General features: G+C 42.6%; 1 protein-coding gene, 1 long non-coding RNA gene and 1 other non-coding gene across 4 annotated transcripts in view; 2 read left to right on the forward strand and 1 right to left on the reverse strand.

Annotated features, from left to right (window-relative positions):
* LOC115144686 (cingulin-like protein 1) overlaps positions 1-3,558 on the forward strand; it is a 29,146-nt gene extending 25,588 nt beyond the window's left edge. For both annotated transcript variants that reach the window (XM_029685700.2, XM_029685699.2), the window contains exons 19-20: positions 671-834; positions 1,541-3,558. In XM_029685700.2, coding sequence (XP_029541560.2) covers positions 671-834; positions 1,541-1,610 — 234 coding nt within the window. In that variant the 3' untranslated portion in view covers positions 1,611-3,558. The remainder of the gene's footprint in view (positions 1-670; positions 835-1,540) is intronic.
* Positions 3,559-8,641: 5,083 nt separating this feature from the next.
* Positions 8,642-11,619, reverse strand: LOC135561404 (uncharacterized). Its single transcript, XR_010459402.1, has 6 exons — positions 10,739-11,619; positions 10,333-10,651; positions 9,793-10,250; positions 9,678-9,713; positions 9,028-9,523; positions 8,642-8,746 (listed from the first exon to the last, which is right to left on the reverse strand). It is a non-coding gene; the product is annotated as an uncharacterized LOC135561404 (long non-coding RNA).
* A 3,538-nt stretch (positions 11,620-15,157) lies between these two features.
* LOC115145556 (U1 spliceosomal RNA) lies at positions 15,158-15,321 on the forward strand. The gene has a single exon (XR_003866003.1). It is a non-coding gene; the product is annotated as a U1 spliceosomal RNA (small nuclear RNA).
* Positions 15,322-16,200: the final 879 nt, after the last annotated feature.

Below are 16,200 nucleotides of genomic sequence, written 5' to 3' on the forward strand. Positions count from 1 at the left end.
TCATTCACATTCATTGTGGACTTTGCATTGGCCAATTCAGAGAGATCCTACCTATGTACAGCTCTTATAGCTGACCCAGAATCTGAAGTACTAGACAAGACCTAGTGAAGCCGACGTGAAATGGCTAGCTAAGTAACGTTCTGTTAGCTGTTGGAACGATGGGTAATAATGCTTCGTGGGTGTTTTTCAGAGGGTCCCTGGTTTGAGCCCAGGTTGGGGCAAGGAGAGGGATGGTAGCTACACTGTTACACTACAATGGACATACAGACAAACTTAAAAACAACATCTATGAATTATAAAAAACGATGTAGTCTAACTTCCTCTTCGTCAAGGGGCTAAAGACATAAGTTTTAATACAGCCATTACAGACACAACAATGGACATATAAATTTACAACAACACATCATCAATAAATTATAACAACAAACTGTAACCAGGGATGGAATTTTAAGGATTTTGTGCACTGGGCAGCCTGGCTAGTAGACTGAGATTTCTACTAGTCTGGATGATATTCAGGTTCAGAATTTGGGCCATGCGTTGTGCTGAAAGACATCATTTTGCTGGGCTAGTTTTGTACTTTTTCACTAGTCTGGTCTAAATAAAAAAGTACTAGCCTCGGGGGCCAGCTTTATTTCCATCCCCGACTGTTACTCCCTCTCTCCTCTCCTAGTTGAACCAGAGGCTGAAGAGTGTGAAGAGACAGATGGATGGGGCCGAGGAGGAGATAGAGCGACTGGAAAACTCTAAGAGGAAGTTACAGAGAGATCTGGATGAACGGATAGAGACCAATGACCAGGTCCTCAGCCAGCTCAACACCCTGCGCTCAGAGATGAGGTGAGTTGAACGCAACATTGTGTGGGTATCTATCTTTCCAGCCTGTTCTCATAGACTAGATGTAAGATAGTAAACGTAAATCCGACACACTCAAATTAGTATGTTACGGTTACATAAGACAGAAGGTTACTTAAGGCAAAACCGAAAGGAGGGTGATTTGGTCGGGTTGGATGGGTGGGCATATCACGCAAACATCTAGCAACACAAAGGTTGCGCGTTGCGTATGTAATCAGGGACAACTTTAGCATTATAGCTAATTAGCAACGTTTCTACTACTTTTTAGCTATTTTGCAACTACTTAGCATGTTAGCTAAGCCTTCCCCTAACCCTTACAACTAACTCCTAAACTTAACCCTGACCTTAACCCCTAGCCTAGCTAACGTTAGCATTAGCACTAGCTACCTAGCTAATGTTAGCATTAGCACTAGCTACCTAGCTAATGTTAGCCACAAGAAATTAGAATTCGTAACATATCATACGTTTTACAAATCTGGAACATATATGAAATGGATTATGAACATCCACCATTGAATACATACCATACAAAACCTAACATACGATACTAAATGGAGTGTCTCGTAAATTACGAACAGAATAATACGAAATACTCTTGAGACCAGGTTGTTCTTTCATTTGACTTCAGTTTTTGTACCCTGCACTGTTGTCGTTTTTTTACAAGGCTTCTCCTGCTCTTTTCCTTGTTCAGGCGTAAGCAACAGAAATCAGCACCGCTCCAGATGATCCTTAAGGGTGTGGATGATGTCAACACTGACTGACTGACTTCTAGTACTCCTTGGTGACATGTTGTAATGCACTGACTACAGCGTGGTGGGGAAAAATACAAGCAGTCAATTCCGATATTTCCTGATATTTCTCACAAAGGGTTGGTAAAGCACTGTGAGGACTTGGGAATGAAAAGTACGACAGAAGTTTCTCATTAACGAAATTTCACCTGTACAACTCAACTGTGGGCTCACCTGGTGATTTCATAACCTTTTGCTCTAGACTGACCTCTAGTGGGTATTCTATAACTACAGAGACCTCTAGTGGGTATTCTATAACTACAGAGACCTCTAGTGGGTATTCTATAACTACAGAGACCTCTAGTGGGTATTCTATAACTACAGAGACCTCTAGTGGGTATGCTATAACTACAGAGACCTCTAGTGGGTATTCTATAACTACAGAGACCTCTAGTGGGTATTCTATAACTACAGAGACCTCTAGTGGGTATTCTATAACTACAGAGACCTCTAGTGGGTATTCTATAACTACAGAGACCTCTAGTGGGTATTCTATAACTACAGAGACCTCTAGTGGGTATTCTATAACTACAGAGACCTCTAGTGGGTATTCTATAACTACAGAGACCTCTAGTGGGTATTCTATAACTACAGAGACCTCTAGTGGGTATTCTATAACTACAGAGACCTCTAGTGGGTATGCTATAACTACAGAGACCTCTAGTGGGTATTCTATAACTACAGAGACCTCTAGTGGGTATTCTATAACTACAGAGACCTCTAGTGGGTATGCTATAACTACAGAGTTCCATGGAGTTCCAGAAGAAAGATCACTAATAAAAAAAGCTATATATATATATTTATTTTTTTGCTTTTCACCAGAGGCACAACATTCACAACCCTCACCAGGGGTACAACATTCACAACCCCCACCAGGGGCACAACATTCACAACCCCCACCAGGGGTACAACATTCACAACCCCCACCAGGGGTACAACATTCACAACCCCCACCAGGGGTGCAACATTCACAACCCCCACCAGGGGCACAACATTCACAACCCCACCAGGGGCACAACATTCACAACCCCCACCAGGGGTACAACATTCACAACCCCCACCAGGGGCACAACATTCACAACCCCCACCAGGGGTGCAACATTCACAACCCCCACCAGGGGCACAACATTCACAACCCCCACCAGGGGCACAACATTCACAACCCCCACCAGGGGTACAACATTCACAACCCCCACCAGGGGCACAACATTCACAACCCCCACCAGGGGCACAACATTCACAACCCCCACCAGGGGCACAACATTCACAACCCCCACCAGGGGCACAACCCCCACATTCTGAAATTGCATTTTTGTCCCCCCCCCACACAGTTGCATCATTGGAATGTGATACAAAACGAGGCAACTGTGTGCTTTAGGACCATGCAGACGCATCCAAGCGGTCGGGCAGGCTGTTTGGAGTGTTTATCTGACTGGAAGAAAATATATATATATATTTAAAAAAATGATGCCTCCCCCCACTTCTAAAACCAAAGTTGCACCCTTGCTTTTCACTATCATAAAACAGTCAATAAACATTATTGTGTGCTCCATAATTTTGTATTTGCATAAAGTATTTAACCTATGAATAAATTAGTTATTTATTACTAAGTTGTGAGAAATTAAGATTTGAAGGAAGGCTTCCTATCTGCAAAGTTCAAAGGTACATATCTTATACAGTGTGGGACCCTCCCCCATTTCACACTTTATGCATGCAATCCACCCCCATTGTTAGGAACCTCTCCTCATCTTTACTCTACCTGTAGCCATGCCAACGGAATCAGGGGTAGGAGTAAACTACTTGTAACTCACAACTTGCTGATGTCGTTCATCTACACAATGGTATTATTTCTGTGGAATATTGTCTAAACCTGCCGTTTTGATAACAAACTGCGACTAATAAACTTGAGCATGTGTAACTGTTTTGCTTCCGTCCCTCTCCTCGCCCCCCCTACCTGGCCTCGAACCAGGAACCCTCTGCACACATCTCTCAACAGTCACCCTCGAAGCATCGTTACCTATCGCTCCACAAAAGCCACGGCCCTTGCAGAGCAAGGGCAACAACTACTTCAAGGGCTCAGAGCGAGTGACGTCACCGATCGAAACGCTATTAGCGCGCACTACCGCTAACGAGCTAGCCATTTCACATCGGTTACACATGCAGTGGATTTGGAAGTTTGCAAAGAGAAAGCTAAAGATGGAGTGCACTGGTTAATTCTACCACAAGATCATGAACCAAGTAAGTTACAAAACTTCAAATATGGTATTTTATGTACATTAAAAAGTGTATTGTAGAGACTGAGTATACTGAATGGCAAGAGTAGACCTAGCCCGGGAAATGCAATGTTTGGGTAAGTTTCTCTTAAGGATACACATTTATATGGGAGTAGTCTACCCAACCCCCCAGCCTACCCAAAGGCCGGCAGATGGTGATGAGTCGTTTTATATTATTTATACCATCCAAAGGGAATGTATGCAGCTAACAAATATATTTATTTATTTATTTATTTAACCTTTTTCAAATGAAATGTTATTGGTCACATACACGTGATTAACAGATGTTATTGCGAGTGTAGCGAAATGCTCGTGTTTCTAGCTCCGACAGTGCCGTAATAACAAACAAATTACACAGCATATACACACAAATCTAAGTAGGAATGAATTAAGACTATATACATATGTACGAACGATGTCAGAGCCAAACGGACTAAGTTACAGTAGAATAGTATAGAAATATACATATGAGTTGTGTAGTGCAAGATATGTAAGCCTTATTAAGTGGATGAGATACCGTAGAATAGTATAGAAACTTAACTAGGTGATTGCATCCCAAATGGCACCCTATTCCCTATGTAGTGCACTACATTGGACCAGGACCCATAGGGAATAGGGTGCCATTTGGGACACAACACATGTGTAACCCTGGTAACAAGTACATTTTTATTTTTTATAATTTAACCTTTTATTTAACTAGGCAAGTCAGTTAAGAACAAATTCTTATTTACAGTGCCAGCCTACACCGGCCAGACCCGGACGTCGCTGGGCCAATTGTGCTCTGCCCTATGGGACTCCCAATCACAGCCGGTTGTGACACAGCCTGGAACTTTTAGACCAAAAAGTGTGTTCCAAAGAGGAAACACTACTCAACTGACAACCGGAGGTCAGCTTGCAGGTGCCCGGCCCGCCACAAGGAGTCACTAGAGCACGATGAGCCAAGTATCAAAGAGAGGACGCAAACCAAGTGTTTACGGAAGCGGCTCAATGTGTTTTGTTATTAGCACGTCACAGCTGGGGAAACGTTCTTTTCATGCCACTTCGATTCCGAAGCGACTTGTTTTGTAGCAGGTTAGGAGACTGAGGTTAAGATTAGGAAAAGGGTTAGGGTTAGCGAAAATGCTCTTCTAACCTGTTACGAAAATGGCTTTTTCATCAAAGTACCGTGAAAAGAGTGTGTACCCCACAGCACAGCTGATAAAAGCGAGAAGATTTCTCTTTATTTACAAAGGTAAATTCCTTCAAAGATGTATTATTTAATTCATATGGCGTTTTACAACATTAGATAATTATTTGAATGGTAAACCCCAAACTTTTTTAGACTGAAAATGTAGGTGTGCAAGTCACTTACTGCTAGCTATCTAGCTACCTGTTAGTGTAGCCAGAGTGTGCTATCACAGACAGTAAACTCTGTGTTGGTATAGATGGGTTGGCCGATTTTTAACGTCACAAACATGATGCATCCCGGAAGGCGTGCGTTGTTTGGATTCTGAACGGTCAGATAGCTAACAACAATGACAATAAGCTACCATGTGGGGACTTGTAGGTGGCTGGTTTCAGCTTGTTGTAGCTTGGTATTTATTCCGTGTCTTGTTTTGACTGATTTCATGTCTATGCTAATATGGCAAAAAACATTTGCTAGCTAACCAACAACTGTACATATGTATTTGAGAGACAACAAGTTCTCATTGTGCAAATGTATTTATGTTTTCAAAAAATTTTGGAGACTAAATATAGTTTACGTGTTGTCAAAGCCAAAAACCCATCTGTTTTGCCCCATAGTTGCGCACGTGTCGGTTTTGTGGCTAAACAACCAACCCGTCTATACTACGAAGCAAGCTAGATCTACTCAGGTTTTTATAAAGCTAGCCAGCTTCATTCAGTTAGCTTCAAATTCCAGATCAGGCTTCATCCGTACTACGAAGGCGGATATTGCTTGTCCGCCTGCAGCTAACTTTATCAGGTTTGTGACTGCTCATACATGTTGCACGTGGCTAGTCGAACAGCGAACTCTTCATTGAGACAATGCTGAAACGTCAACACATGGGCGAGTCAGTGGCACAATTTAATTTGTGCCAAAATAAAAAATGAAAAAAGTTATCTTGCAAATTCAGAAGGCTATGGTGTGAAATGGGCTTGTTGAAGTGCCTTTTTTATAATTACTTATCGTTAATAATCTTTGATGTGCTTATCACACAGCCCCTTTTATTTCTCAACTCAATTATGAAGGTGTTCATAATGTTTGGTATACTCCGTGTATATACAGGCAGTTTGTAGGACTGGTAGCAGATAAAGACCGACTCTGATGCAGTTCTTGAGGAGAGACGACCACACAGGATTTGTGTATATCTCGCCAGCCAAGGACGACCAGGGGCCTGTTGCACAAAACTAGGATAAGGGATTAAGCCAGGATATCTTGGTGATCCTGGCTCAATTGATCCGTAATCCGGTTGCACTAAAGATGGATAGGGGGCAGGAGGATATGTTATGGTATAAATTACCATGGAGATTTATTCTGTGGAGCTAGCCTGCTCCAGACCAGGCTAAATTCCAGGATCTATTTAATCTCATCCCTAATGTCAGTCAGCAGTCACCACAAATGGAAACCAATAGTTATTTCACTGCTCACTATACATTGTTATCACATATAACTAGACCCACTGTTATTATTTAAACGTTTGTGATCATTAATTTCAATGATTTTGGATAAAAAATGATTTTTAGATGATGTTGCTATCATTAGATAATTTACAGTTTCCCATAGACTATAAGGCTATATATAAAATGATAGAATATTAGGGCCACAGAGGGGAAAAAAACACAAGTCATAATATTGTAACCAGTTGTTTTAAAGGAGGACAGTTGTTAAAATGACAGATGTGGGGCATTTCGTGAAATTGTACTTCAGTATGGTTTCATAAACAAAGACATGCTGATGTGCCAGAATATTAAGTATCACATTGTCATAAGTATCAAAACTGTAAAAACAATATGTAGCTTTTCTGCAGAAAGAACCAGCCTCATAAATTTATGACTTTATCCTTTTTCTTCAGTGTGGCCCTAGTACTCTGTCATATAAACAAATACACATTCCATATGAATATAAAAACACAATGTGTAACATTATGTTCCTTTATTGAATAAGGACAAAACAAAGCAGGTAAACCATCAGCTCCTTTCGAAACTGAAGTCACAGTGACTCTACAAGATGGAAAGCACAGAATCCAAGCATATTATACAAAATGATACATACACATTCAAAGGTCTGTATATAACACACCCTGCATGTCTGCACACTAAAATAAATGCAGGACAAATCCATACACATCAACTGAACAGACAAATGAATGGATGCAGTAGCCTCCCTGCAGCCTTGTATTACACACAGTATACCGCACAAACATCATAAGAGGCCAAATTGGTCAAAAACGAACCAAAAAAAAAACAAATTCCTCTGCCACCGCAGGACATATTTAACCAAAATTGAAAGCACACATACTAACTAAAATAATTCAACACATATTGGTCCCTCAGCAGCCGACCACTGTCGTCATCAGGGAAGATTGCCGGATTGTCCCAGTCCATGGCTGGTGGCACTCTGGGGGCCCTCTCCTTCCTCAGGCAGGCCACATTGTGGAGGACAGCACAAGCCACAGTAATATCACATGCCCTAACAGGGCTGACCCTTAATTTGTGAAGGCAGTGAAAGCGTGCCTTCAGGAGGCCAAAGGTCATTTCAACTCTGGCCCTGGTCCTGGCATGGGCATGGTTGTAGGCCTGCTGTGCTTCCTGGGGGTCTGTGAAAGGTGTCAGGAGAAAAGGCTGGCAGCCATACCCCCTGTCTCCCAGCAACACACCAGAGAATTCACCTGTCAACACAAAATCTCATCATTACTACCTCATAAACACAGTGATATTCTTGACACAGCCATGATGGTTATAAATAGGGGTTGTGTGGCTTACCTTGTGTAAGTTTGTGTGCTTACCTGTCGTTCTCAACTAACATCAAGGCGGTGGCCCGTTCTTGTAGGTTCATGCTCTACAACATCCGCAGAGTACGACCCTGCCTCACACAGGAAGCAGCGCAGGTCCTAATCCAGGCACTTGTCATCTCCCGTCTGGATTACTGCAACTCGCTGTTGGCTGGGCTCCCTGCCTGTGCCATTAAACCCCTACAACTCATCCAGAACGCCGCAGCCCGTCTGGTGTTCAACCTTCCCAAGTTCTCTCACGTCACCCCGCTCCTCCGCTCTCTCCACTGGCTTCCAGTTGAAGCTCGCATCCGCTACAAGACCATGGTGCTTGCCTACGGAGCTGTGAGGGGAACGGCACCTCAGTACCTCCAGGCTCTGATCAGGCCCTACACCCAAACAAGGGCACTGCGTTCATCCACCTCTGGCCTGCTCGCCTCCCTACCACTGAGGAAGTACAGTTCCTGCGCAGCCCAGTCAAAACTGTTCGCTGCTCTGGCCCCCCAATGGTGGAACAAACTCCCTCACGACGCCAGGACAGCGGAGTCAATCACCACCTTCCGGAGACACCTGAAACCCCACCTCTTTCAGGAATACCTAGGATAGGATAAAGTAATCCTTCTCACCCCCTTAAAATATTTAGATGCACTATTGTAAAGTGGCTGTTCCACTGGATGTCTTAAGGTGAACGCACCAATTTGTAAGTCGCTCTGGATAAGAGCGTCTGCTAAATGACTTAAATGTAATGTAAATGTTGTGATAGGCACTGATAGATTTCAGAGGCCCGAAAGATTCTGGAGTCATGGACTGAGCCAGGCCATTTTGCCACAACATTGCTGATCACACAGTCAGCATTGCAGACCATCTGAAATCATAAGATGAGGAATATTACACCAATCAATGCACATCACTGGCAATGCAGAGTGTTCGTCAATGGACAATATCAAAAAGTTATGTTCACCTGAACATTAATGCTGTGAAAGGATTTCCTATTCACAAAATCGGCCTCATGGGCACCTGAGGGGGCTTTTATCCTTATGTGTGTGCAGTCCACTGCACCAATGACATTGGGGAAACCTGTCACACAAAGTAATGAGTATCCTACTATGTGTTAACAGTTGTCCTGTAATTTGTAGATCCTCTTACCTGCAATCCTATAGAACTCCTCTTTGATGTCACAGAGTCTTCTGTGGCCAGGGAAGGAGATGAAGACATCTGCTAATGCTTTGATAGCCAGACACACACTCCTTATTGTGCGGCAAATTGTGGCCTTGTTCAGCTGTTCTGCATCCCCCACTGAGTACAGGAAGGCTCCACTAGCAAAAAAGCGCAAGGCCACACAAACCATTTGCTCCACACTCAGTGCATGGCTCCGTGCAGTGCGGTGCTTAATCCTGGGACCCAGTAGTCTGCATAGATACCTGATGCCATCTGCAGAAAACCTGTATCTTTCATATAGATGGTCATCAGGGAAGGCCAGTGGGTCCAACCGGTCCCTGAAGACCCTTTCTCGCCTGAAGGCTCTCCTCAGCACAAGTGCTTCTTCATCCACCACATCTCGCACGAATGGGCATGCCATTGTCAGAGCAGAAAGGAACACACAATTTTGGGCCTTCATATAGGCTAGTGGCCACACCTGGTGCTGGGGGTGGGCAAAAGAGGGCGATGCCTTATAACGATGACTTGGTTGTACTGATTGCTGGGAAAATAAAAAAACCTTAGAAAGATGCCACCGTCCTGTGTGCTCACAATAAGAGCTCATATGTCATGGCTCACTTGACTTTACGAGAATATACCTAATTTTTATTTTGAGCTGTGTCATCTTCTTGGAGCTGGGGGAGGAAAGAAAAATAATGATTAATACATTTGTGTTACAGTTAGCATACAGTGTACATTGAAGGCATATCTCACCTCCCTCTCAAGTTTTTTTATTTCAAGGTCCAGTTTCCTAATTGTCCTCTTTTTTATTTCGGACTCCAGTGCAAGATTTTCCATCTTTTTCTTCTTGTACTGAATGTCTATGTCTGCCAGTTCTATTTGGCGCCGGAGGTGGTTGCCATACAACTTTCTGATAGCTTGTGAGCTCTGTGAACACAATACAATTAGCGCAGCTGGAATTTGGCAGGATGTGGTGTCCTTTTATTAATACGCACTATGTTGCCAGGCTGGTTTTCCCACTGTATAGCATCTGGGTCCTGTAAAATAAATTAGATTTTTTGATTTTGATGAGGACTCCTCACCATTGTAGAGTAAATAGTACTTTCACAGTCTTAACATGATACCTCATGCCTTCTGGAATCCAGAGAGATGGTCTCCTCCTCATCATCGTCTCCATCATGTGCTGTTGCTGCTGCACTGGGGCCTTCACCCTATCACATTTAATCGGATTCATATTGAAGCTAGTAGACAAGACATGCCAGGCCTACAGTATGCCTTTGATGGAGTACTCACTGGATCAGCATCGTCTGGTGCTTGTGCTGGTGGCTCTAACAGGAACACAGTGCTGCCAGGCAATAGGTAAACCAAAGTCAGACAGTCCAAATTGATTCAATATGAATGTGGTTGTATCCCATGTAGAGATGGAAGGACATACCTTGAATGAAGCGGGTGGCATCTTGGGAGGAACCTATGCTCGTCTCTTTCCCCCCAGGGATCCCCTCTAAGACGGGCCTGCCTTTATTTAGCTCCAAGGCCATGTCCTCTGCTGGGGTAAGGTCAGCCTTTGGTGACCCACCACCCGTGCCTTGTCTGTGGGTATTCTTTTTCACTGCTAAAACAGTACAGACAATGTGTGAGCAGGCACCTTCTGGGTACAATATATGCTTGTGCTTTGTTAAATATTAGTCAGGGACCATACCATTCTGCAGAATGTTCTTGTATTTGATTTTGACCTGCTGCCATGTCCGTTTTGGCCCGTTCATGTTTAATCTACACACACACACACACACACACACACACACACACACACACACACACACACACACACACATTTAATGGAGTCACACTGCAAAAAATTACTTGGTATTTTTGTCTTGTTTTCAGTAAAAATATCAAAAAATGTATCATAGCTTTATACAGTGTGATGGAGTTACTTTACACAATTTCACTCATATCTGCAGTGTATTTCAATTAAAAATTTAACCGTTTCATAATTACAGTACAACTGCATTTTTGGAGATGTGAATTAAATATTTGAATTGTAATTGTGATGTTTCAGCGGAGCGGTGAGTGTGTAATTGTGCACTACTTACGCATTCAGGCGGTCTGCAATACTTTGCCACGCTTTTTCTCTTTGCTTTATCACTGTGGCGGTGTTGCCTTTCTTCTTAATTATATCTTTTACCTCCTCGTATGCCTCCATGAGGATTTGTGCTTCCGACGGGGAAAAGTACGCGGCTCTAGTTGCCATGGTAAATCAGTTAATCTGTGATCTGTGGCGGGGTCTATTTGAGTGAGCCGTGAGCGCGCACCTATCCAGGATTGGTTTCACCTGGCTTAATGAATCCGTGTCTGCTCATCCTGGCTTGGTCTTTGTGCAACCAATTAAGCCTGGACGCACATGTTTTGGCTTCATTGAGCTCAGCTGAGTCATTTATCCCGGATGTCTTAATTCTACTTTTGTGCAACAGGCCCCAGGCCTAGGTGGCTGCAGGTCAAGTTGTTCAGTCCCTGTGTTGTTTTGTGGACAACAGAGGGAGGAAGTACCATTTCATAGAGCCTCTGCTGCAGATTAAAATGTGTGAGATTAACACAAAACCTGACTTTATAAAATGTTTAAAAATACTTTTAATTGAGTTTGAGTTTCTGTTTGTTTATTCTGTTACTCAGTAGGTGATTTGATAAAAGCATTTAATATTAGAAATAAAACAGTCATAAATGATCTTGAATGAAATGACTAAAATATTGTAAATTGTGCAGTGTCATTTGTTGTCTGTTTTCTGGGACCCTGTCACCAAATTGCAAATATTCATATAATTGTTGAGTTATGCAGCACTCTAATTCGCAATGAAAATACTTTTTAAAATAAAGAATGCATTTTTTTAGCACATTTGTGCATTCATGTTAAGACGGGACCCTCGAGTGCACTTTTGATAGCATATACAATAACTATTCACGATACTAGTGATTTCTTGGTTCTTTGAGGTACACTGCATTTTCAGATGACAACAAAAGTATTATGAAGTTTGGTAAAGAAATCTATAAACAGTCATTTTGCACAAATGTCACATCCACATGTCACATCCACAACGGTAAATTTTCCTCTCTGAAGTATATATCACAATGTTCATCATTGTGGTTTTCGTGTGTAGACAAGCCTTACTTTCAAAGTGGCTATTCATATTTTACCATTTGAGATTCACAGACTTTTGCTGATGTGTACGTTCTCCCAAAAATGCCTGTCCATTTACGTCGCAAGTTTTGTTGTTCTGTTACTTCAAAGTGGTATTGCTTAGACCATTGTAATTTTGTGTCTACACTTCCCGACAGGTTTTTACAAATATACACATTAACATGTTCATTTATGCCTGATAAGCCAATTCTCTGAGACATTTTGTGTGGAAATGTCACATCCATAAGGCTGGAACTAAGGGGCCTAGCCGGAACCATGAAAAACAGCCACAGACCAATTATTCCTCCACCAAACTTTACAGTTGGCATTATTCATTGGGGTGTAGCGTTCTCCTAGCATCAGTCAAAACCAGATTAGTCCATCAGACTGCTAGATGGTGAAGCGTGATTTTTCCCTCCAGAGACCGTGTTTCCACTGCTCCAGAGTCCAACGGCAGGGAGCTTTACACCACTTCAGCAGACGCTTGGCATTGCGCATGGTGATCTTAGGCTTGTGTGCGGCTGCTCGGCCATGGAAACCCATTTCATGAAGCTCTTGACGAACAGTTATTGTTGATGAACAGTTTTTGTGCTGACTTTGCTTCCAGAGGCAGTTTGGAACTCGTAGTGAGTGTTGCAACCGATGTGAGACAATCTGTGTGCACTATGCGCTTCAGCACTCAACGTTCCCTTTCTGTGAGTTTGTGTGGCCTACCACTTCGCGGTTGAGCTGTTGTTGCTCCTAGATGTCTCCACTTCACCATAACAGCAGTTACAGTATATATAGTTTACTTTGCTAACTCCTCAAACCAGGTAACTAGTATACCCCTCATATTAATTCTGAAGGATTCATTGCTGCTCGACTTGACTTTTTTATTGCTATTAAAAGCATTTATTAGTACTTTGTTTGCTCAAGCATCCATTAGTACTTTGTTTGCTCAGATGGTTTGTGCAATAATCTCCTACGACCGATAAACACTTCTGGATCATGAATCGGAAGCTACACAAATAATTCTCTCAGCCTCCTCAGATATGGAATACTGCATTCCCTCCTTTGTTCCATGACCAGCTAGCGTACCTGTTACTCCTGGCCAAGATGACCGAAGGCAACACCGACTGAAAAGACGGGCTACATGGCCTCCTCTTCCTAGTATCCTGATGGCTAGCTGAAAAGACGGGCTACATGGCCTCCTCTTCCTAATATCCTGATGGCTAGCTGAAAAGACGGGCTACATGGCCTCCTCTTCCTAGTATCCTGATGGCTAGCTGAAAAGACGGGCTACATGGCCTCCTCTTCCTAGTATCCTGATGGCTAGCTGAAAAGACGGACTACATGGCCTCCTCTTCCTAGTATCCTGATGGCTAGCTGAGAAGACGGGCTACATGGCCTCCTCTTCCTAGTATCCTGATGGCTAGCTGAAAAGACGGGCTACATGGCCTCCTCTTCCTAGTATCCTGATGGCTAGCTGAAAAGACGGGCTACATGGCCTCCTCTTCCTAGTATCCTGATGGCTAGGCTGAAAAGACGGGCTACATGGCCTCCTCTTCCTAATATCCTGATGGCTAGCTGAAAAGACGGGCTACATGGCCTCCTCTTCCTAGTATCCTGATGGCTAGGTTGAAAAGACGGGCTACACGGCCTCCTCTTCCTAGTATCCTGATGGCTAATGTCCAATCGACAGAAATGGTCCAATTCACGCACTTAACAAGAGAACATCCCTGGTCATCCCTACTGCCTCTGATCTGGAGGACTCACTAAACAGAGAACATCCCTGGTCATCCCTACTGCCTCTGATCTGGAGGACTCACTAAACAGAGAACATCCCTGGTCATCCCTACTGCCTCTGATCTGGAGGACTCACTAAACAGAGAACATCCCTGGTCATCTCTACTGCCTCTGATCTGGCGGACTCACTAAACAGAGAACATCCCTGGTCATCTCTACTGCCTCTGATCTGGGGGACTCACTAAACACAGATGCTTTGTTTCTGAATAATGTCTGAGTGTTGAAGTGTGCCCCAGGCAATCCGTAAATTAAGTTTAGCTTAATATGAGGAATTTGAAATTATTATTTTGATAGTTGAGTACATTTTTGCAAGTACATTTACTTTTGATACTTGAGTATATTTAAATCCTGACTTTTACTTGAGTAATTTCCTATTAAGGTATCTTTTACTTGTAATCAAGTATGACAATTGGGTACTTTTCCCACCACTTGTAAAACGTTAGGAGTATCTTCATCCATTGTCCAACTGTTGCATTTATCAGATTTGTTTTTAAACCTTTTAATTAACAATTTCGATGACTCTTGCTAGATGCTCATTAGTTTTTTTTCCAGCAGGCTGTACACTTCTCTTGTATTATCAGGGAGCAACTGACTTTTATTTATAACAGTAACATTCTTTCAGTTTACCAATTTGTTAAGAGGCGGTGTGGTTGAAATACAATACTCTTGTTATTCTAACTGCATCAGCGCTCCCTGTTTCAATGTGCCTGCATGGGTGGCTGTGTGGGACTGGGAGGGTGGCCACTAGTGGTCTATAGTAGAATTGCAGTCTGGCTTTTCTCTGGAAGACAAAAGAACCACGAGACGAGAAAGGCTAAATAAAATCACAAATTCCATTCACTTGGCTTTATGTGTGTTTCAGAACAGTTTAGGACATTTCTAATAATTTGTTATAGTTTCAGCTATCAGACACGTTTAATACAAATGTTTATGTTATGATAATTTCTACAGAATTGCATCCTGGGAAAATGGAAAAACACTAATTTTACGAGTAAAATAACAGTTCAAACGTGTTTTCACCTTTCCATCTACTAGCAGACAAAATAACACTGAACGTTCATTTAAATTATTTTCTTTTTTTCTCAATAGCCGTGGTGCTATAACCATTAGGCTAAAACGTTTGCACGGGAATCACTATCCCACATTACTCATGTACAACTCATACTTACCTGGCAAGGGAGACACCGTGATCAAGAAGGCGGTTCACCCAGGGCGAGGCTCAGCCATTGCACTCCGGCTGTGCTGACCCCTGCGAATTTCTCAAATGTGGAAATCTCGATTGCATAATTTCTGGTAGTGGGGGACTGCGTTCGCGCTCTCCCCTGATTTCCCTGTGAAAGTAAACTCTCTGGTTCATCATTTTTTAAGTAAACGAAGCATTGATATGTAGATATCACGCTTATTTTTTATCATTTGGTGGTCATATGTGTAGTAGGTCCTGCTGTTTACAGATCCTAAAATCAACAGAGTTTATCCATGTCCATCGCTTTGGTCGGTGCTGTATCCGATTAATGTGTTGTTTTCTAATGTTAGGAATATGTGGAAAATAGAACTAATTGGCAATTTTAGCATAATTAATTAAAAAGGTATGCTGCTATATTTGGTTCAATTTACTTGCTTTTGAGACTCAGTAACTTTATATACTTTACCGTAATAAACTCATAAAGTTTAGCAGGGTCGCGACTGGTTAGTACTTGGATTGGAGACCGCGTGGGAATAATAGGCGCTGTAAACGTTTACTGATTTTGTCCAGTAGGAGGCGTTGTGTCCCCGTTGTAAACAGGCACACTTCTGCCAGATGGTCTACCGTCTCTGCTGCTGTGTGTTGTTTTGTCAAATAAACATTGTGAACTCCGAGAAAGGCCAGAATCACAGAGGAACTTTAGGGAAAGTCTTTCTTTTTCAACCAGACAGTTTTTCAGTTTTCTGTAGCTTTCGAACGGGTGCTTCTGGTAAGAGCAGGGGGAGGTGTATATGCTTCCTCATTAACAACTAACTCCTGGTTTACCGAAGTTGAAAACATCTTGAGCTCCTGTTCACCCGACCTGGAGTTCCTGATGCTAAAAACCGACCCCACTATATACCAAGTTAATTCACGTGTGTTATTATCATAGTGTTTTTGCTCTACCTTATTTAATTTTTAGTATTACATTGTTATTGATTAATAATTGTAATGTTGGGTTTATAGCTTGCAAGAAAGGAAT

Source organism: Oncorhynchus nerka, linkage group LG17, assembly GCF_034236695.1.
Source record: "Oncorhynchus nerka isolate Pitt River linkage group LG17, Oner_Uvic_2.0, whole genome shotgun sequence".
In the NCBI taxonomy this organism is placed as follows: Eukaryota; Metazoa; Chordata; class Actinopteri; order Salmoniformes; family Salmonidae; genus Oncorhynchus; species Oncorhynchus nerka.